The sequence below is a fragment of the Rhodamnia argentea genome, chromosome 1 (assembly GCF_020921035.1).
Source record: "Rhodamnia argentea isolate NSW1041297 chromosome 1, ASM2092103v1, whole genome shotgun sequence".
Lineage (NCBI taxonomy): Eukaryota > Viridiplantae > Streptophyta > Magnoliopsida > Myrtales > Myrtaceae > Rhodamnia > Rhodamnia argentea.
Window position 1 is genome coordinate 19,619,974 of NC_063150.1, and position 21,693 is coordinate 19,641,666.

At 39.0% G+C, this 21,693-nt stretch overlaps 1 protein-coding gene across 3 annotated transcripts; it reads left to right on the forward strand.

Annotated features, from left to right (window-relative positions):
• The first annotated feature begins 255 nt into the window (after positions 1 to 255).
• On the forward strand, positions 256 to 13,838 carry LOC115753952 (splicing factor U2af large subunit B). Of its 3 annotated transcripts, none has more exons than XM_030692819.2 (10): positions 256 to 416; positions 2,559 to 4,122; positions 4,201 to 4,338; positions 9,091 to 9,171; positions 10,430 to 10,471; positions 10,736 to 10,825; positions 11,908 to 12,015; positions 12,108 to 12,200; positions 12,414 to 12,493; positions 12,584 to 13,838. In XM_030692819.2, the coding sequence occupies exons 2-10, from the start codon at positions 2,602 to 2,604 to the stop codon at positions 13,344 to 13,346; spliced, it is 2,916 nt and encodes a 971-aa protein (XP_030548679.2). In that variant the 5' UTR covers positions 256 to 416; positions 2,559 to 2,601; the 3' UTR covers positions 13,347 to 13,838. The 3 variants fall into 3 exon arrangements, with proteins under 3 accessions (XP_030548679.2, XP_030548678.2, XP_030548680.2); XM_030692818.2 differs by having other exon boundaries at positions 256 to 415; positions 2,538 to 4,122; XM_030692820.2 differs by having other exon boundaries at positions 256 to 415; positions 2,553 to 4,122.
• The last annotated feature ends 7,855 nt before the right edge of the window (positions 13,839 to 21,693 follow it).

Below are 21,693 nucleotides of genomic sequence, written 5' to 3' on the forward strand. Positions count from 1 at the left end.
TTAATCTAATTTAACATAAATTAATGGATGGTAAATTTATCACAAGTGTACCGATTCGAAATTTTTAGTAGTCACAAAATTAATTTGAAATAAATTTATTTTAAATATATCAATTTAATATTTTTTGTGATAAAAAAATTAATTTATCATAAATATATTAATTTAAAATTTTTGGTGATATTAGCTCCTAATTGGATATTTAGAGCTTCATAGCACAGCGTAGTTCGATCCCTATCATAAAGGAGAAGTCATGTGAACTCGCTCTGCTTCTCGCCCAAAAACGAAAAAAATGAAATCGCTCTGCTTCCGCCATCCTTAGGTTTTCTTCAACCTCCGGCTCGCCACTTCACTCTACCGTGACAAACTGCTCTTCCGACGAAACCCAAAAGTTCGCCGACGGCTTTTCTCCCCAAAGGTTCGGACTTTGACTTCTCTTTGTTTCCTCTCGCAGAAGCGGAATTGCTTGCTTTCGCTGAAAGGCCTGCGTTTGATTTCTTCTTCCTTCTTTTCGCCCCCATCTTTCGGGAAAGAATAGGTGCGGAATGTCTCGGCAATGCGTTGCCCTAGCTCGTCTTTCGGCACTGTTGTTGAATGTATGATTGCTTGCGCATGCTTAGTTTTGAATTCCATCCCTTCGTGATAAGAGATGTTGTGAGCCTAGTTTTAATGGCCGATTGTACATGGGTGGTTAAATTTGTCCTTTATACTCACGTTCATAGAGCAGCTTCACAATTTTCTCTGTTTTCAATACGAGAACCAACGCTTTGCATGAACCTGTGAGGCGGGTTTGCCTGCTATCGGAATATACTAATCGTTTTGTGGTTAGCAATTACTAGTAGATTCTGAAAAGCAAGACAATGGTAAATGAATGTACTACTTGCCCGCGGGAAGTTTTTGCATTTTTGCGGTGATTTCTAGTGAGGCTTTTCAGCATATCCTTTGGCTTTGTTAGATCAGCACCTTGGAAAGGGGCTCTTCGGAAAGCATCTTTGTGGCCGCTTTGTGTTCTTACAGGAAGAATCTAGTAAAATTTTGTTCTGGAAAGTGTATTCTTTGAAGCACCGTGTCTTAAACCATTGAAAGTAGAAAATTCTTAGTTGTATTTCTTTGAAAAGGTGTTCGTTAAGACCTAGTAGAAGATGAGTTTTCCTAAACTAATGAAACTGGTTATACAAAAAGATATCCTCAGCTTGTTTGTATAAGACAGATTTATGTAACTTCTTTTGCAGGCTGCTTCCACGTGGCTATTGTAACTGTACTGTCTCGTAGTTGTCTAGTGTTAGTACGTTTTGAGTGCACAAGTGAGCCTTCATCTAGCGGACAAGATTAGTGCTTTTATGTTGTCAATCATGTCAAAATATCATTAGCTTCTTGTTGTGGCCATACAGCTGGAGTCCCTTGTTTCTTTAATCGGACATAATTCTTGCACCACCAGAATGAGCCAATTTTTTGAAAGGTGGGGAAATCTTTTCGCTTTATTTTTCCAGATCTGTTTATGAAAATACTACATTGACTATTAAACTCGTTTGGAGAAAAGTGTAGGATGACTTCTGATTTTCTTTCCATTTGAAACTTGATCATCTTACTTGCTGGCTTTTCCAAGATTGTAAAAATGAGGTAATATTTCAGATCTGTCATCCTTTGTCATTTTGATTAAAAAAAAGTCATGATTCTTTGTCCCTTTTTTTTTTTTGGACAAACCTTTTATAGGGCATTTGAGACATTATGGTTAAGTACAAAAGCACTTGTATGACCACAGAAATTGCAATGTCGCCTCAATATTTGGAGGACATTGCCTGCGTTGGACTGTAGAGCACTATGTCTCTGCTGAAGCAATAGCAATTATACTTCATGATCATATCCTATCTTCTGTGCTTTTTCCCATGTGTCTAAGAAGGAAATCAATTCATCGAAGGTTTGATTTAGTCTCTGCAAGTTCTTCAGTCTTTACAAAGCAGTATTGTTTACTACTCTGTTCAAACCTGCCCTCTCTCTTTGAGGAACCTTTATAGTAATATGAAGCCCATTTTTGCTTTTTATGTCGTGCTATCAGTTGGCTAACTGGTTTGAATTATCAATCAGTGTCTGGAAAATATTCTAGTGTTTTTTTTTTCCTTTTCAGATAATGCTTCTGCTTTAATCTTGAATGCTTATATTAATCTTATTGTTTCTTACATTTTTTCTTTTGGTTTGCTTCGTTATTGCGGAGTGCAAGAATCATGATTTGAGCATGGCTCTAGAATTTGCCATGGCCGCATGTATCAAATGTCTAATTGTTATTTGCACTCACTTCTCCATTGGAATGCTGGGTGTAATTTTCTGTGTTCCATATTTATCTCGATTACAGTGGCAAGCTGTTTTCAGTTTTAGTAGGACTATTTTTTTTCTCAGCAGACTATTATGGATGGATTTTTGGCAGATTTCGTATTGTAGATAGTTGGTCTTGGTAATAAATCCTTCTTGTAAGTATATCTAGAGCCTGATATTCAATTCAGGAGCTAATATGCTCTTTACCTTTTTCTCTGTCTTTTTAACAGGCTAAAGATCTCCAACACAAGTTCTATCGTCAGGATTCACCTCTGTGATTTTCTTTAAGCCCAAATGACCAGATCTAATAGACAAAAGGAAAGGCGGGTTGAAAAAGAGCCATCACATGATGGCGAGGAAGATAGCACTGCTGCTCGGACCAGGCCTTTATGCTTCGAAGATATAATGAAGATGAGAAGAAGCAAGGAATCGTCTCAAACTATGAAACACAAAGATGCAGAAGAGGATAAGAATTCTAGGAGGGAGATTATTGAAAATGTGCCTATTCAGCATGAATCTGAAAAAAATTTCAAGGATACTGAACGTTTTTCCCTGCGTAACGAAAAACAAATTTCAGTGGATCTTGCAAGATCAAGGTTTAGAGGTAAAGAGGAGCCAAATTCCCATTACCTAAGGGAAGATAGTTACACAAGAAACAAAGACAAAAGCACCCATGAAGTGGAGCTTTTACCTAGAGCAAGATCCAGAAATAAAGAAGGGCGTGCTTCCGTTAAGGAAGACATTCTCATGGAAGGGAACGATAGGGGAAGTCGCGAGTTAGAAGGTAAATTTAAGAGTAGACTAAAAAGTGAAGTCAGATACAAGGATAGCAGGGAGGAGAATTATAAGATAATGCATGACAGAAGCAAACCTGTTGAACGGGCAAGAAATGATCTTGAAGACAAAGGTGCAAAAGGGCATCCAAGAGAGCCAGATGTCAATGAACGGTATACGGAGAGAAATAGAGGAAAATCTGAGAGAGAAAGTAAGAGAAAGCACCGGGATATAGATGAGAGGGATATCAAAGATAGGAACATTTCAAAGAAACTTGATCCGAGAAGAGTGCGTAATTCAGAAATTTTGGATAGAAAGGAACGGAAAGAACTAACAAGGTCCCGTGATGATGAAGTAAATATCAGAAGGAAAAGATCAAGGAGTAGAGAACGTGGAAGGGACAGAAGATCGATTTCACTCTCGCCGAAGGGGCACAGACGTCTGGTGTACAATGGTAGGAAACATGGGGAGTCGTCCTCTGGTTCTTTCAAAGATAGATCTGAAAGACACCACGTTGATGCTGACAGGACCAGATTTCCTGGTAATGGTTCAAGCAATCACTCCCATGGACATGGAGAGCCTGCTAGTGGACTTGGTGGTTACTCTCCAAGAAAGAGGAAAACTGAAAAAGCTATTAAGACTCCTTCCCCTGCTAAACGATCTCCAGAGAGGAAAAATGCTGGGTGGGATATTCCTCCAACGAGTGTAAAAGATGGCTTTACTGCATCCGTTTTGCATAGTTTTCAATCTTCAAATCAAGCCATGCCATCAAGTGCGCATCAGTTGGCCAGTGCTGTTTCTGCTGCTTTAAGTACCATGAAACCTCTACCTGGTGCTTCTCCAAATGTTCTTCCCACAAAGGCCACTGCCTCCATTGACTCAATTCAACTGACAGAGTCCACACGGCCTATGAGGAGGCTTTATGTAGAAAACATACCAGCTTCAGCCTCTGAGAAAACCATTATGTCATGTCTCAATAATTATTTGCTGTCTTCAGGTGTTAATCATATTCTGGGAACCAAACCATGCATCAGCTGTATTGTAAGCTTCCAAACTAAAAAATGACTGGGTATTTTATATCATTGAGGATCTGTGCTGCTTGACTTGTAAAATTTGCAGATACACAAGGAGAAGGGTCAAGCTTTAGTTGAGTTTCTCACTCCTGAGGATGCTTCAGCTGCTCTTTCATTTGATGGAGCTTCCTTTTGTGGCTCCATGTTGAAAATTAGACGTCCCAAAGATTTTGTTGAAGTGGCTGTAAGATCCTCTTTTTCCCTTCTTTTCTTTTAATACGTCCTTATGGTTACATGTCTGTCCACATATTGCTATATCATTCTGTCTTAATTAAAGACTTCCACGATATTACTGGCATGTGCAAGAGGTGATCATCGGAATTTTCGTTCTTTTGGTATTGAGGGCGTGAAAATATCTGAGAGAAATGAATGAAAAAGCCTAGACAGATCCGTTAGTTAGATTAGTTTAGGAAATCGTGGCCTTTGAGAAGTTGAGTGCCCCTGAGTATGAAGGTTCGTGCAGTCTCCTTTCCCACATTTTTATGTGTGCTTCAGTGTGCAGGGTCGGCATGTATTAGATAATTACAACTTGTGGGTCTCATTAAGTCTTGAAATCCGATTACGAGGTTCATCTAGTTTCATTTCTTACATGCGGTTATTTTTCTGATTGGGAGTCAGAAGCATGAAGTCAACAAAATTCCGGCAGACACATGCTGCATACCACAAAATGTGGTAGTACAACCGAGTGGACTTGGATATGGAGTTTAAGATTTTTGTTGACTAATTAGCATTGGATAAGGACTTTATTAGAAGATGTTGAAGGGCACAACAGTTGCTTCTCTGCGAGTTTATTTGGGATTTAACAAACGGGTTATTTTATGTAGATTATCAAGAGCTAAAGACAATTCTTTATATGCTCATATATGGGCATATGCTATGGTTAATTTAGAGATTCACTAATTGGCCTAATTAAAAAAGAAACTAATTGGGAGACTACTTGTGTTTGGCAATTTCTCCTGCATATTGGGTAAGAAACCCATATATGCGAGAGGTTGTTTAGTCAATAGTACATCTTGCATTATGTTGTATTATTTGACTGCAGTATAATGGAAATGTTAATTAGGACTTTAATGCATATATAATGGGATCTGCAAGAGAACTTGTCTTAGTCAAGTCTGGACTTATATTGTATGGAGAAAGACTCTAGGCATGTGACGATCTTTTTCATTTATTTCATTGGTGAGACCGGCCAAATGGTGGTTTGCTTTTTTCTAAGGTATTTAGCAACTCCTAAGCTGCAGTATCCTATAGCAGCTTTTAGGAAGTTGTCCCATCTAGCTTGAAGATGCTGCAACTTTGAAGCATTCATGAATTACCAAATATGCAAGTTAAAACACTTCATTGCACTGCTACTGCAAAACACAGTTAATAGTACAACCACAATTGCATCCAATGAACTTTAACATATGTTTATATATTAAGCCCCTAACTAAGAGCCAATTGGAAATTTTACTTTCTCTTGGATAATATCCATAGTGAGGATGCTTTACCATTGTTTCTATTAGAAAGTCCAACCCAAAACTTAAACCATTAGTGGAGGGACATGCATATAAGGTGCGATCAAATCGAATGATCAAGTGATGTGGGATTATGCTTTAGCAGAAATTGAGCTCCTTTTGGACTATACATATTCAGGAGAATTAGCTACAGATTCTCTCCCTCCTTCCCTCCTCCCCCCCCCCACGCCCAAAACCAAAAAAAAAAAAAAACCTCTTCTCTAGCTGTTCTGGTTTCTCTAGGGTAAATGAAGTGTAACGACTACCAACTATCCAACTGAATAATGTTATCTCTGTAAGTTGCTTGCAGTCTTTCTTTGTATAGTTAGAAAATGTGCCTCTCCAAAGAACTTCATTTTTTGGGGGATGGGATCTTAGGGAAATTTTATCACTGTTCGAGATTGATTGCCATGGCTTATGTAACGTGATACTTGGAACTGTGGCCTTCATTTCAGTACTCTGTACATGCTTTCTTGAATATCTGGTGAGTGTTCTGACTGAAAGCTGGAATCTCTTAAATAGGGTGTTTATCTTGGTTCTTTCATAAGTCACATTCTGGATGGTGATGGTGAAGCTGACTCCTAAGTAAGAAGATTTCCAGGTGTAGTGACCAGTTGATGTGCTTGAGGTTTCTTATCAGTTTTGGCCTTGGGTGTCTCATCTGTCAGAAGATAGCTATCTCGTTTTGTTTTGTGTTTGTTGATTGGATATTGAAGATAGTTTTTGGAAATTCTGGGGCTATCTTCATCGTAACAAAATAAGTTTATCCTCTAGAAAAGAGAAATAAGGGGGGCAGGGTGTTGGGAAGAAGTTTCATCCATCGATAGTTTTTTACTATTCCATCCTTTGACAAAAATTTCAACTGATTAGGGTTTATGATTGTGGAAATAATTGTTGATTTTCTGAGTTGTTAGAAGTCAGCTGCATGATTTGTTATTAGAAATTGTCACAAATTTTCAAACATGTCAATGGATTCCGGTTTTGAACCCTGCTGCTCAAATATGACCTCTCCTTTTCTTTGCAAACATTTTAATACCACAAATTGATCTGTTGTCCTCCATTAAAAAAATAGTATATATATATATAGTCCCTTTGGGGGAGTTTCTGCAGTAAAACCAGTGAAGTATTAAGTCATTTTGGAAACATTTTGCTGTTCGAAATTCTCTATGTTTTGATTTAGGTGATCACATACCCTTTCTTCGATCTCATGCTTGGCTGTTAAGCAGAGATTAATTTCTGCTTTATCATTTAGGGTTTCCTTAATGATACTCTGCGTGAACATCATAGCCATCTTTTTGTAGCAATATTTTAATGTTTTCATGTTTTTATTGCGGCCACATATTCCAGTGGGTAGTTTACATAATTCCTCCTCCTCGCATCTTGTTGGACCTTTTTGCTCTCCACCCTCTATAAGTAGGTCTAATAGAGAACCATTATCTTTGAAAAATTTCCCATTATTGTCCCATGTTAATTGTGTTCCAATTACTGGAGTAAGGATTACTTCATGTTTATTCAGTTATTGGTGAGGTTTTCAATGATTTCAACATTCTTAAATTTAGGTCGAGATGATAGCAAATTAAATTTAACTTGATTTTTTCAAAAAAAATAACTTTTTTTTTTTAAGTTTAAAAGTCCATGTGGACTGATTTTTTTTTTAAAAAAAATTGCCACATAAAATTAAGAATTTAAAAATTAATGCCTTGGGGGGAATCTTTCGTCGTTGGTACTTAAGTAATTTCTACGATTTGGCGCTTAAGTGATCCGATCGAAAATTTTGGCACAGTGAACGTCGTACACAATTTTTGACACTTATAGTGTACCTTTGCCGAATGAAAACTAGTCCTATGCTAAAATATGTTTCCAAGTTCAAAAACAAAAGTTTCTCTGGTTTCCATAACAGCAAGAATTACAAGCAGACATTACACGAATCCTTCATGGTAGTTGGTATTCAGACCTATACATGGTTATCTGCTGCACAGGGCTGGGAAATTATCGTTTTTAATCATCATCAGATGTTTGCTTAGGCATTGAAAAAGCATTGAATTCCATTTCACTTTTGGATGATGAACGGTAAGTGCACAATGTCAACACATCTTGCGATTCCTGAAAAGAAAATTGCAGCTATTTCGAGCTTCAAGCTGGTCTCATGAAGTCTGATATTTCGAATAGGGGTAAAAGAGAGGCCATGCTCACAGGATGGTTTTCAAAAAAGGCTCTTTTGGGCTACCTTTTACAACTTAAAGCGAGCATCTTTTTTCCTCCCAACTTAAGATCCTTTTTGGCATAGTATAAAGGAACCAATCTTTCAAAAATGTGTTTATTCGTTTGTATCCTTCCTGTATAGTTGCGTGACGCTGACTAAAATGTGAGAGAAACCAAAACTTTGGCAGTATAAGGTTTTTATACAATGGAATAGGTGATACTCATAATTCTTGGATGAGTTTGTTATGTAAAGCATGCTATCATGGAGATTTCTGTGACTATTTGGATTTTGGGTATGAATAGTGATCTGACTTTCAGTGGCTTGTGTGCTTAGAGCTCTAGAATTTACTGTGTCAAGTCATCAACTTCTGTCTATGAGATTAATCTTTTCTGTTATTGGTATCTCCTTTCTTTGCTTATAACTCCAGTCCATAGTAGCGAAGATGTGGCCTCATAACTTGCACCTTTGACATTTATTTGAGCTGTTTTCCTGTAAAATTGAAAGTTCATCCCTGCTTTTTTTTAAAGCTCTGCACGGCTTATAATTGCTACATATGTGTATTTTTCCCCATTTGAGTAATGTCAGAGAACTCTGGTAGGACTAGTCACAAAACTGATGAAACAATCATATATTGATATCTGTCTGGGGATGTTAAACTGGCCAATGGAGGCTAACATTGTTATTTTGGTTTTTAATTCCTTGTGAGCAATGGATCGTGCTGGTGTCAGTGGTGCACAAATTGCTGTCCCGAGAAAAGTAGTTGAGATTTTTTTTTTTGGTAATTTAAATCTCGAGATGAATGCTGCCTCTGGTAGTGATGGTGATGTGATCCTGAATGTGAGTTTGATGCAATGAACCTACCAAAAGCTCAAGTATAACTGAGAATGCCTAAGTTGTTAGATATATAGTTGCACATGCTTGGTTATGTCTATGCCAAAATATATGCAATGTTTCTGTGGGCACTACACTCCTCTCTACCGCCTTTATCTTTTTTGTTAGTGTTTGTGCTTGTTTTGGTGCTTGACTATGCTTATACTTTATATCCGTGTTTCTTCACTGTTTATTTCTGAGGGCAGCGGCTCTTTCTTCAGTGTGGAACTTCTAAGCGTTTGCAAATGTTGTGCTGTATATAGATGTATTTGCTTAACTCGTAGTTCGAATTTATCTGTGGTTTCTGAGGTAGATCTTTGCTACTATCCATGTTGTAGGTTTTCAGACAGTTCCTATTTTCATGCAGACTGGTGATCCTGGCGAAACAGCAAGATCAGGTGTTGCAGCATACTCGACGAGCGATGATGTTGATGATTCACCCCATAAGGTAATTTCTTGTATATCTTATCGTAGTCATCAGATAGTGAGATTTTTCATGAGTTCCTGGTTAAACTAGCATTCTTTGTGGAGTCCTCAATCCCAAGGAGTGCTATTGGTTAGTTTGAGGCTTTGAGCTTTGAGCTCTGAGGTCTTACATGGGTGACAGGCCAGTGCAAGCATAATATAAAAACTGGCATTTCTGTAATACATATGCATGTGTACTTATGTTGAATGTATACAGTATGGCTGGTGTTTCTTGCCATGGTCGTGTCTGCTGTCAAGAGATGTTGCTAATATCTTATTATGGTGAACTGCATTCCAATTTTGGCTTGTCGTGAATATGAAGATTTGGGGTACTCCGGAAGTGTTATTGGAGTTAATCTTCCTTGGAAGGATGTTGTGCTGGTACATGAGTTGGACCTAGGAGTGTTGATCTCTGGTGACATTGTTAAGCTGCTACAGCTTTTTAGCATTTGGTTTTGGCATTGATAAACTAATTTTACTTATTAATATGGAAAGCGCGGTCATGAAGACTGGATATCTTTGGATGTAAAATCTGCATAATTCATTTTCTTAATCCATATCTAAAGATTGTAATGGAAGAGTTGAAGAGGTGATGGTAGAGTTGAAGGAGAAGAATAAACATCTTAAAAGATTGAAGAGTTGATCTTATAAATTGTCTAATAATCTTGATTTCTTCAGATATATGGGTTTAGTTTCTTCTATTATTTGTCTCTGCTTTGTTTTCATGTCTTTTAAGATAATTGAATGGGATGTCTTTCTTTCAACAAGTCGGTCATTCGTTGGAAAGGAAGAATTTTGTAGTTGAGGTATTAATAAACTACAACTACCGATACTGTGAGTCATTAAGTGAGTGTTAGACTAAGAGAAAATACCCATCACTTCCTGCTGAAGATAGAAGTTGAACCAGATAGACCCAAAGGCTGAAATCATGCTGCAAGGGAAATTAAGGATGGTTAACCTTGGTTCTTGTCTTACCAGTCTCCATTGTCCAGCTATATTTGCCGTGAGCATCTTAAGCATTCAGGGCAGGCTATCATATATTTGCTAGACTGAAAGTCATGATTCACTGCTGTTCTTTGCTTTAGAGATTGTCTCTCCATTCTCATTTAGCCTTTTTTTTCTGTCGCTGTTTCTGATAGCTAGGAGTTTGCCCAATAATGACAGGATTGAGCTGGTTGCTGTTAACTTTCTCTAAGATATTTTTCATCGAATAATGTATTTTTGCATCATTGTGGCTGCAGATCTTTATTGGAGGAATTTCCAAGATTCTGTCGTCAGAAATGGTATCACAATCTTCTTTTCGTAAATGTGATTAAATTTAAGTGATCACTCTGTGCTTAGATATTTTGCTGCTCTGATTGCTATTGCTTGTCTATTTCCTCTGCTTCTCCCATTTCTCTGTTTGTGAGAGGACCTTATTAGGAATACCCTGTCCAAAAAGGGTAAGTAGATAAACCTTACATATATAGCATGTACTGACTGGATAGTGATGCATAAATGTTTTTGGCCATAAAAAGGTAACCTGTCAAATTTTGACTCTGTTTCAGCTCAGGGAAATTGCTAGTGTATTTGGACCATTGAAAGCTTTTCACTTCCAGGCTAATGATGATACAACAGATCGGTATGCTTTCCTGGAGGTAAGTTGCGTATTTTTTTTTTTCCCTAATATGTTCCTTTTCTCTTTATAATGAACTTTTTCCAGCACTTGAACATACTTAAGATTTATGGCTGTTTCATCTGCTGTTCTTCGTTGCACGGTACCCTTGTGTTTGATCTTTGTAGTATTTGTACTTTTTAGAACTCTTAAATGGGATCAAAGTTATTGGTCCATACCTTGAGTGATTTTGGCTGGGTGAAACTTCTGAATAGAACAAAATATTTGTTGAATGGTGCCTGAACTTTCAATTCGAATGCACTTTGTCATCTTGACTTTGTAAATGTGCAGTCTGTCTCTTAACATTGCAGGCTCTGATCGGAACTTGCACTGTTGTTCTCATTAATGTTGATAATACATATTGAAGATGAGATTGTTTGCTAATGATAAGTTATATTATATTCAAGACATCTTTCTTTGAGCCAAATAATACTTAAGACAATGAATTTCTTGACAATTTTGTGGATGGTTAGGCAATGAGCATTTGTCCGATATGACAGCTATCACGGAGTGAAATTAGATATTATTAAAATGGTGTTTGTGGCCAAAATAATTAAGGCGGTGTTCAGTGCATGTGAGATGAGAGTACAGTGGTCTTATTTTGCTAGGATGGCCCGTTAAACAAAATGCATGTCAATCCAGTTGGACAGACAATTGGATGGGGTGATTTCTCTGCCGGACTCTATTTCCATATCATAATAGCATCCTTCAATTTCAGTGGTTGCTCATCTATGGGAAGCAGAATAAGAGTACATTAACGATGTCCATGCTTATTCCCTCCCCGCCAAGGAAGCACAAAAAACTGGATCTAATGTTATGCAGAAATGACCTCCACACTCATTCAAAAAATAAAGATCTCGGCAACCCATTATTTTGTCGATCAAAAGAAACCGTATTTGCTCTCTCAGATAAATTCTGCAGTTATCTGCTTTACGGGAAGTCATCGGGTGTAAAACTCATGTCCGTTGAATTTTTTTTTGTGGTTTTATATTCTCTTATTCTGGTTGAACTTTCCATGCGATCCCTTTATTAGTTGATGTTGAGTAATTTGACTTTCACTTTCAGTATGCAGACCAATCAATGACTCTGAAAGCATGTGCTGGTTTGAATGGTATTAAGTTAGGAGGCCAAGTTCTAACTGTAGTTCAAGCTGTCCCAGATCCAGCCACAATGGTACTCATTTACCGTATTAAATGCATTATGTTTCTTGTTTCCTACTGATTAAATTTAGTACATGCCAACAATGGAAATGGTACATTTTTCAGGGAAATAGTGAAAAGAAGTCCCTTTGTGCAATCCCTGACCATGCAAGGCCCCTTCTTAAGAGGCCAACAGAAGTTCTGAAGCTAAAAAATGTGGTATGGAGCTTATTTTCCTCATAGATTTCCTATATGTATTATCAGTCAACTTGTTCGAATGAAGTAAAAGGGTTGCTCTGTGTTTTTTCTCTCTATGGGTACTGCCTATTTTGTCCTCAAACCTTTCTAGATATAATTGAGTTCTCAGTGATAGAAGTTTTATATTCTTCCATATCTGATGTACTAATTGTATGTTCTATTTATGTGAGCCAGTTCGCTCCTGAAGGCGTTTTGTCTCTCTCTGAGTTGGAAGTGGACGAAGTACTAGAAGATGTACGTTTGGAGTGTGCCAGGTCTGGCAAAGATTTTCCTTTTCTGAGTTTGTGTCTTGATCTGTCAGGTTTTGCATCTGTATATGATTGTGGTGCATCTGCGTCCCGCAGGTTTGGTACCATTAAATCTGTGAATGTCGTGAAGCATGATTCTGGTCCTTGCCCTTCGACTATCTCAGAACCTTGTGTAGTCTCTGATGACACTGGACAAAGAATGGGAAGTGATGACAACAGGATGGAGACTTCAGAAGAAGTTGCTGGCCAAGAAGCTGGAGTAGTCGATGAAATTGAGATCCCTAGTGATGCCAATGAACTTAAAGAAGATGGTGTTCCGGCAACTAATAGCAGTGACACCAATAAAAGCAATCTTGTGGATGATGTGGTTGACAATGATTCTCCTCAGATTGCTCCACCTGATGCACAAGTGGAGATTAGTGACATAACCTCTGCAAGATCTACAGATATGCTGACTTCAGAAAATCCGGAACAGCTGAACGTTGTGAATGGTGACTCAGATAATCAGGATGATGAAGATGCTGACATTGCTCAGATGGAGGATGATCATTTAGAAAAGAAATCACTTGTTGAAGAAAAGGTGCTTCCAGAGGAAAGCAATTGGTCCATTAGAGAAACTATTGAAGTACCTAAAGGGAACATGAATATGGAATCAGATATCATTCAGAACAGTGATGCTAAGGGTGATGATCTCAGTATTGAACAGGTTTTTGAGCCAGGTTGTGTTTTAGTGGAGTTTAAAAGAATCGAGTGCTCAAGCATGGCAGCACATAGTTTGCATGGACGTTTATTTGACGAGCGGCCCATGACAGTGGAATACGTTTCTCTTGATCTCTACAGGAGAAAGTTTGGAGGATGAACATTGCAGAATGGCAAGTAGCTACAGTTTTGACTATCTCAGAAGGTCTAATTCCCCAAAGTATTGCATACATAAAGATGCATCAAAGACCTCTCTGTTGGAATTATGAGACGGTGAACTTGATTGCTGTTGTGACTATTTACATCCATCTACTGGTGGGTCGTCAGGGATTGGTTTCACCTTATTTAGACGCAGCATTCTGAAGTGGCATTGGACTTAGAATTTTGGCATTGCCTTTTCACATTTTGACATTGTAACATACTGGCGTGTGCCATGATAGAATTGGGGGTTTTGCCTATTATTCTCCTTGTGGAGGTTTGTGACCAAAAAGGTTGCCTTAAAACTGCATGAAGTGGCCTTGAGGGCTTAAGAAGAGTAGGGAGATTTTAGGAGGGATAGGGACTACAAAAACGTTTAATGTGCACTACGTACATGAGGAATGATTTTTCAACTTCGGCCTGTGCCTTTTGTCCCTCTCTACTTCTACTTAAAGAAAAGAGGCATTATGGAATTTCCCGTGCACTTGTGTTTGTTTCCAGGCGAGGACTGTGTCATTTGCATTACCTGTACTCCTGTTTATTTAAGGAACGCTCCGATGGGGTTAACAGGTCAATATGTTGGTTTGGGTTCTTTTTTTGCTTACGTGTACCCTTTTCATTCAGATAGGGATCTAGCTCGTGAGAAGTCCGTGTATAAATACCCGCTGGTATCCTGTGGATACCACTGGACTGGGATATTCGCCAAAAAGGGATGCATGTTTGAGATAGGTAGGTTCCTTGGACTTTCGAGGACAGATTTTCTCAAACTAGAAGTTCTTCTGCAGTTCAATTTCTTTTAATGCAATGTCATACATATGGCCAGTATGTGGTATTTGCCGTTACAAAGCTTCAATATTACGAGGTTTGACAGTTGCAGATTCTGGCTTCTGCTGCGCCGAAAGGTATCCTAGTGTCGAAGTGCCATTGTCTTCGCTGTAGACAGTAGTCTGGGCCTTGGTGAGAAGAGGTCTTGGTAGAGCCTCTGATGAGCTCTTCAATCCCCATTGAATCTTAATTGGTAGACAACAGAGTAAGTAGAGTAGAAGTGAGTATATGCTTGAGTGAGGGAAGAAACTTTACCTTCTCTCTCTCTCTCTCTCTCTAGTCATAGGCGTTCGGGCATGGACTTTGGAGCGGAAAGCCACTTACTCGCCCGCCCCCCGCGGTTGGTAGAAGAAACTGAGCAGACTACAGTAGCAACTTTAATACTTATTGAATGTCAATGACTGTCTAGACACCTCTTTTTGGCGTGACTTGACCCTCCATTAATATATCACTTGGAGTTGGATCCTCCGAACCAGTAAGTTTTGTTTCACTGATACCTCTGGATTTTATGCTTAATTTTTGTCACTAATCAAAGACAATGCTGACCAATTCGAGTTCCTATCTTTGGATGTCGAATCATTTCTCTTGGGCTGGAGTTCTGCCTTCTTTGGGTCTGAACTTAGGGTTTTTAGGTCTATCATCACTTATTCCCAAGAGCCCTGATGAATCCATAGTGCAATGGCAATTCATAGGTACTTTTTGTTGCACAGTGTCTTAAATCAAGGTTACACTGCCGATAAGTCAGTTTAAGATACTGTGCGAAGCTACGATCGATAACATAGGAGTCGAAGTTCCGATAACTCACCTAAGGTGCAGAAGGCTATTATACTTGCCTACTCGGCGGTAGCCAATCGAAGTTAATGTAGAGTCTACCTTCATCGCCGCTACCCCCTTAAATTGAGAGAAATATATTTTTCTTCTCTTCATCTCAAGAAATACTTCCGAATTTTGTCCTAGATTTCGGAGGATAGGTCGTTTCTTTTGGCTGATCTAAGATTCTTGCGGGTGTTCTTTCATTCACCAACATTCTCACTTTTGCTCGTATCTTTTCCATCTACCTCCTCCTCCTAATCTCCGGGTTTCTCGAAGCCCTAAAGTATAGAGCAATGCTTTCCCTTGAGCCCTTGGCCAAGTGTGTATGATGTTTCTGTTTGGTCTTGGCGGCTTGTGTATTATTAACATCCGCACTTCGATCTCGTGATTTTGTATTGGGATCAAATGTCCAAGTCATTCTTTTCGACTTGAACTTCCTATTGAATTGTCGAATTGTGAATGATTTGTACTGCCTTTAGATAAAGCGAAGCGAAAAATGTAATTGAGAAATTTTTGTGCATCTTTCATCGTCTATACGGGAGCCTATTTATAGTTTTACAGAGCTGCTATCTATAGTAACATAATATTACAATATAAATTGCAATCGAACTCGATTGCGATTCACGTAATCGTAATTGTAATATATGTAACGTAATCAATCTAATTATTCTAACATCCCCCTCAAACTCAAGGTGACCCGATAGAAGTCACCTAGAGCTTGGAGAAAAGATCTTGAAAGTGCCCGGATGAATGTGCTTTAGTGAATACATCAGCAATTTGATTAGCCGATGAAGTTGAGACAAGATGAAGAGTACCCCGAAGCACGTGAGAGCGTATGAAATGACAGTCCATTTCAATATGCTTGGTGCGCCCATGGAAAACGTCATTATGAGCTATTTGGATAGCACTCCAATTGTCGCAATAAAGCACTGTTCCACCGGTATGAGAGACACCCATGTCTTCTAGTAACCACCCTAACCATAACAACTCTGCTATTGCATCGGCAAGAGCAAGATATTCTGCTTCTGTACTAGATCGAGCAACAATAGTCTATTTCTTGCTACGCCATGAGATAAGTGAGTTACCTAGAAAGAAGCGGTAGCTAGTAGTGGAGCGATGATCAAGAGGGTCTCCTACCCAGTTAGCATCAGAATAAACCTTCAACTCCAAGGCGATTGAGCGAGAAAAGTGAAGACCATGAAATAAGGTGCCCTTGACATAGCGAAGAACTCAAAGAACAACAGCAAAATGAGTGGTTCGAGGAGCGGTCATGAGCTGCCCGACAATATGAACAACATAAGCGATGTTAGGAGGAGAGATAGTGAGATATACAAGACTGCCAACTAGCTGCCGATAAAGAGTGGGAAGGGGAAGAAGAGTCCCATCTTTGTCATTAAATTTGGCATTAGTTTCACTGGGAGTAGTAGTAATATTGTTATCAGTAAGTCCCGCTCTAGAAAGAAGATTAGTGGCATATTTAGCTTGAGAAGGATAATACCCCGAGGAATCAGAATTAACCTCCTAGCCTAAAAAAATAACTGAGTTTACCAAGATCTTTCATTTCAAATTGCTGACAGAGATACTGTTGAAGCTTCGTAATGCCAGTATGATCATTGCCGGTAATGACCATGTCATCTACATATAAAAGGAGCACAATATACCCGCGAGATGTTCATTGAACAAAGAGAGCATTATCATAAGGACTAGATTTAAAACCAAGGCATTCCATGGTGGAACCGAACTTAAAATACCATGTATGAGGAACCTGCTTGAGTCCATATAGTGCTCAACGTAATCGACATACTTTGTCAGAAGTAGTATATCCAAGAGGAGGTTCCATATATACTTCCTTAGAAAGATCGCCATTGAGAAATGTATTTTTAACATCCATCCGAAACATAGACCATTGCTTGATAGAGGCGACAGCAATAAGACTTCGAACGGACGTAAGACATGCAATTAGAGCAAAAGTCTCATCATAATCAATCCCATACTCCTGAGTAAATCCTTTTGCTACTAATCGAGCTTTGTAGCGTTCTACTGTACCATCTGCCTTAGTTTTGATCTTATACATCCATTTACAACCTATAGCAGATTTTTCAAGAGACAAATCAATCGGATCCCAAGTATGAGATTTATCTAACGCTTGCAACTCATCCACCATTGCTTGCTGCCAAAGAGGAGTAGTACAAGCTTCTCTATATCTGCGAGGCTCATGAAATGAGGCAATAGTGGAATAACAATGGAAATCACGAAGTCGAACGGAAGGTTGACTTACGCGGGTAGAAAGATGAACGGGAGAAGAATGTAGCGTTAAGGATGAAGAATCCGCAGATGGTGCGTACATGTCGGGAGCTGCCGAAATAGGATCGCCTGATGTACCCGCATTATGATTAGAAGTAGACAATTCCGAAGAGGAAGATGCAAGTGTGTCATCTTCCGGAAATAGTTCCATTGAAGGATTGGTGAAAAAGTAAACGATTGGAGATAACTTAAAGGAACGAAGAGATGAGAACATTTTGTGTTCCCAAAAAATAACAATACGGGAAACATGTAGACGATTAGAGACAGGATCCCGGCGTCTATACCCATTGTGCTCAATACCATACCCAAGAAATCAACATAAGCGAGCACGAGATTCTAACTTCTTACGTTCCTTGGGAAGTAAATGCACAAACAAGAACTGCCAAAAACTTGAAGAAGATTATAATTAGGAGTACTGCAATATAAGCATTCATAAGGAGATAAGTTACTTATAGTAGGTGACGAAATACGATTGATAGTGTATAGAGCAGTATGACAAGCTTCTCCCCAAAATTGTTTTGGAGAAAAAGGTGAGATGAGCAAAGTGTGCATGGTATCCGAGATATGCATATGCTTACGCTCCGCTTGACCATTTTGTTGGGAAGTTCCTGGACAAGAATAATGAATGATAGTACCGTTCTGGGGAATAATACGAAGAAATTCAGCATCTCTATACTCCATAGCATTATCGGTACGAAACACCTTGATTTCTTGAGAAAAGTGTGTTTTGATCATGGCAACAAAATTAAGATAGATATGAGTAAGTTCAGAGCAATTTTTCATAAGATAAAGTCATGTAACGAGAGTGATCATCAACAAAAATCACAAAATAACGAGATCCTCCCATAGTTGGAGTAGGAGATGAGCCCCAAATATCGGAGTAAATAAGATCAAATGGAGCATGAGAAACAGAGTCACTAAGATCAAATGGCAAAGCATGATGTTTATCGTCAACGGAACCTAAAAGACCAATGGAAATTAAAGGACTCAATTTGAAAAAGGAAGCATGACCCAAACAAGAATGCCAAGTTTCAAATGAAACTGTGGCAGCACAAGTAACAGAAGAGTTCATAAAGCGTAAGGAAACAAGCTCAAATAGATGTCCCATATTATAGCTTGTCCCAATTGTCTATCCCGTCTGTGGATCCCGCACACGACAACCATTTGAAGAGAAAAGAATCTCAAAACCAAGTTCACATAGTTATCCCACGGATATCAAGTTTAAGGAGAGTTTGGGAACTAAGAACGTGTTAGGTAAGGATGATTTGGATGTGAAAATGTTCCCTTATGACTAACTATCATTTGTGAGTTATCAACTATATGAATAGTAGGTACTTGTGAAGCGAATGTTTTTAATTTGAAGACATTTGAATTTGAAATCATATGATTACAACAGGCAGAATCAAAGAACCAAGAATCAGCGGTACTTGGATTAATCGACATAGTAGAAGTGCTAGGAACAGAGGAGCGAGAAGTACCAGATTCTTGAATAATAGAACGAAGATCCTCCAACGATATAGTAATAGATGAATCTTTGTTGGAACCCTCAATGATAGCAGCGGTGAATTGACGTGCAGGTTGAGATGGACCTCTATACCAGGATCGGTTGTTCGTCACCGTAGGTTGCTCAGGCTGTCATCAATAACGGTTGGATGCAAGACGACCGGATCGATGACAATGCATGCAATAATGTCTACGCGAGGAGGAAGAACCTGGGGTAGTAAGCATTGTATCTGTGGGTGAAAAACGTTGCGCCTTCAAGGTAGCTAGTCTAGTTTCCTCGAGACAACAACTCGAGACAACTACCTCAAGATGAGGTAATGGATCTCGATGTAGAAGGGAAGCTTGCACAGGCTCAAATTCATCATTAAGTGCCCTCAAAAATTGCATAACACGCATACGATCGCGATATGCAAAAAACTTGCGAGCATCAATTTCTACATCCCATTGTGGTTCGGATAATGCTAATTGATCCCGGATAGCATGCATGGAGGATAAAAATCATTGATTGACCGACCTGTCTCCCGACGCATGCGATGTAGATTTCCTAACAATTGATATTGACGAGCAATATCCGAAGTACAATATCGGCTAGCAAGTAGAACCCATGCTTCTTTTGCTATATTAAGACGACCAAACCGAAGTCTGATAGATAAAATCGAAGTGTTTCGAAACTACCTAAGAATCTGACGATTCTTGCTATCCTAATCCTCCGAGCGTTCATTAAATTTATCATCTGTTTCACCAAGATCCTCTGTAGGTTCACGAAGATTACCAGTGATATAATGCCAAAGCTGGCGTCCTCTCGTAAAACTGGATATTTCTTGATCCTATAAAATGTAATTAGGTCCATTCAAAATGGTTTGGATAGGAATTGAAACTTTCAATTTCTCCATGATGAAAAACCAATAGATCTATACGAAATTCTAAGAAAACCGATACTTGCGGAGCTGATATGGAGAAAATAATGCCATAAATGGATTCGGAACGTCGAAATACCTTAGGAATCGGTCTAAAAACACCAAGAACCAGTCTAAAAAAGGGTTGAACCGATCAAAAAAGTGAGTGAACCCGCCTAGTCAACGCCGGCCAACGAAAGTCAACGCTGGTCAACGTGCGGTCAACAAAAGTCAACGGCGGTCAACAAAAGTCAACGAACGATGATGTGGCAAATAGCTAGCGGACACGTGGTAGGTTGATGATGTGGCGAACACGTGGCGGCAGGTGGCGCGGACGTCTCTTGCCGGCATGGCTGGGCAAGCTAGCAAGTGAATCTCACTTGCATAGGCTATTTTCAATGCGTGAGGGCATGTGGATAATCGGACGGTGGCGGCGTTTGGCTCGTTGGACTCGTACGGTGATGAGGAACCTGGTGGTGGTATTTTATGTTGAAAATAACCAGACTAAGGTGTTGTACAGAAACTTACAAACCACGGACGAGTTCCGGCAAATCCCAAGATAGCGGCGCGCAGAGGCGCACGGGGCCTGCTTCCGGCGCCCGATCTAGACCACTGTGGTCGGACAATGCTGCTGTCTGGCTACGATCGTCGTGAACAAATGCAACTTATTCAACATACGTCGCTCAATGACGATTGGCTCTAATTCCAAGATGAAGCGAATAGATAAAGTGAAGCGGAAAATGTAATTGAGAAATTCATGTACATCTTTCATTGTCCATACAGGAGCCTATTTATAGGCTTTACAGAGCAGCTATCCATAATAATGTAATATTACAATATCAATTACAATCGAACATGATTACGATTCCCTTAATGGTAATCGTAATATATCTAACATAATCAATCTAATTATTCTAACACCTTGCAATGAACTTTCGTATCCAATGATACTATAGGCTATGATTATGCTTGGTTAGGGCAATAGTATAGTTTACATATCCCCTCTCTGTCTCGAGGATGGAGAAAGGGTGGAGCAGGAAACGATTGGCCATGTCAACAATGTCACAATAGTCAATAACGCAATGGTAATACTCGAAATTTTCTGATGATGGAAGCACCTTATTATAAAAACTGAGTTAAAAAAAAGTTAAGGAAGAATTAAAACACAAAATCGACTAGTCTATCAAATTGGAATTTGATCATTGTAATTTACTCCCCACGTGGGTGATATGCAACAACATTGACATGATAGAAACTCAATATAAACTATATTTAACTCGAAGTCGAGAATACTTGATACTTTTTTATTCATCTTGTGTTGAAGTATTATTCACTTTTGAGTCGTCTTAGAAATCGAAAGAGTTGGATTCACAAATACAACGACATTGCACGAATTGTGAGACAAGGATTGATCCAATTATGAGATGGATCCCTGTGCATGGCATGGACTCCAAACTTTTAACTTTCAACTTGTATGGACGATATGTATTGAGATCCTAAAGTCAATTTTTCTAATGTAATCCTAAACATTTTTAATAGCCGCAGAGCGATTTGTTCATTCATTCTGTCACCTTTCTCGATTTTTTCCGTTTGCCAACATTTGAAGCCCCCGAGTTTTCGCTTGTACCACTTGCTACGTGGGTAGAATCAACGAATAGACTCAAAAATAACTTAGGATAATATAGCATAAATTAAAAGGTGATTGGAAACTCCATTGCATTAATTGCGTGAGAAGGCTGAATGGTAAGTGCTTCGAAGAGAATAGAATCACAATTCTACCTAACAGACCAAATTTTGCAATTGAGCCCCCATCATCTTATTTAATATTCAACCCAAAACTCTTCTGTTTTTCCAACTTTTGCCCCATCTCAAGAAGACAGACAGTCAACTCTTCTCCGCCTCTCCTCTCCAGCTCCACAAAACAGCACGACCGAAGCAGAGAAAAAGCTTCGAAAAAGATAACGTTTT

Coding starts and splice junctions, on each gene's coding strand:
- LOC115753952 (XM_030692819.2), top strand. CDS start 2,602: ATGACCAGATCTAATAGACAAAAGGAAAGGCGGGTTGAAAAAGAGCCA. Junction 4,339..9,090: donor AAGATTTTGTTGAAGTGGCT/GTAAGATCCTCT, acceptor ATTTTCATGCAG/ACTGGTGATCCTGGCGAAAC. Junction 12,494..12,583: donor GTACGTTTGGAGTGTGCCAG/GTCTGGCAAAGA, acceptor TGCGTCCCGCAG/GTTTGGTACCATTAAATCTG.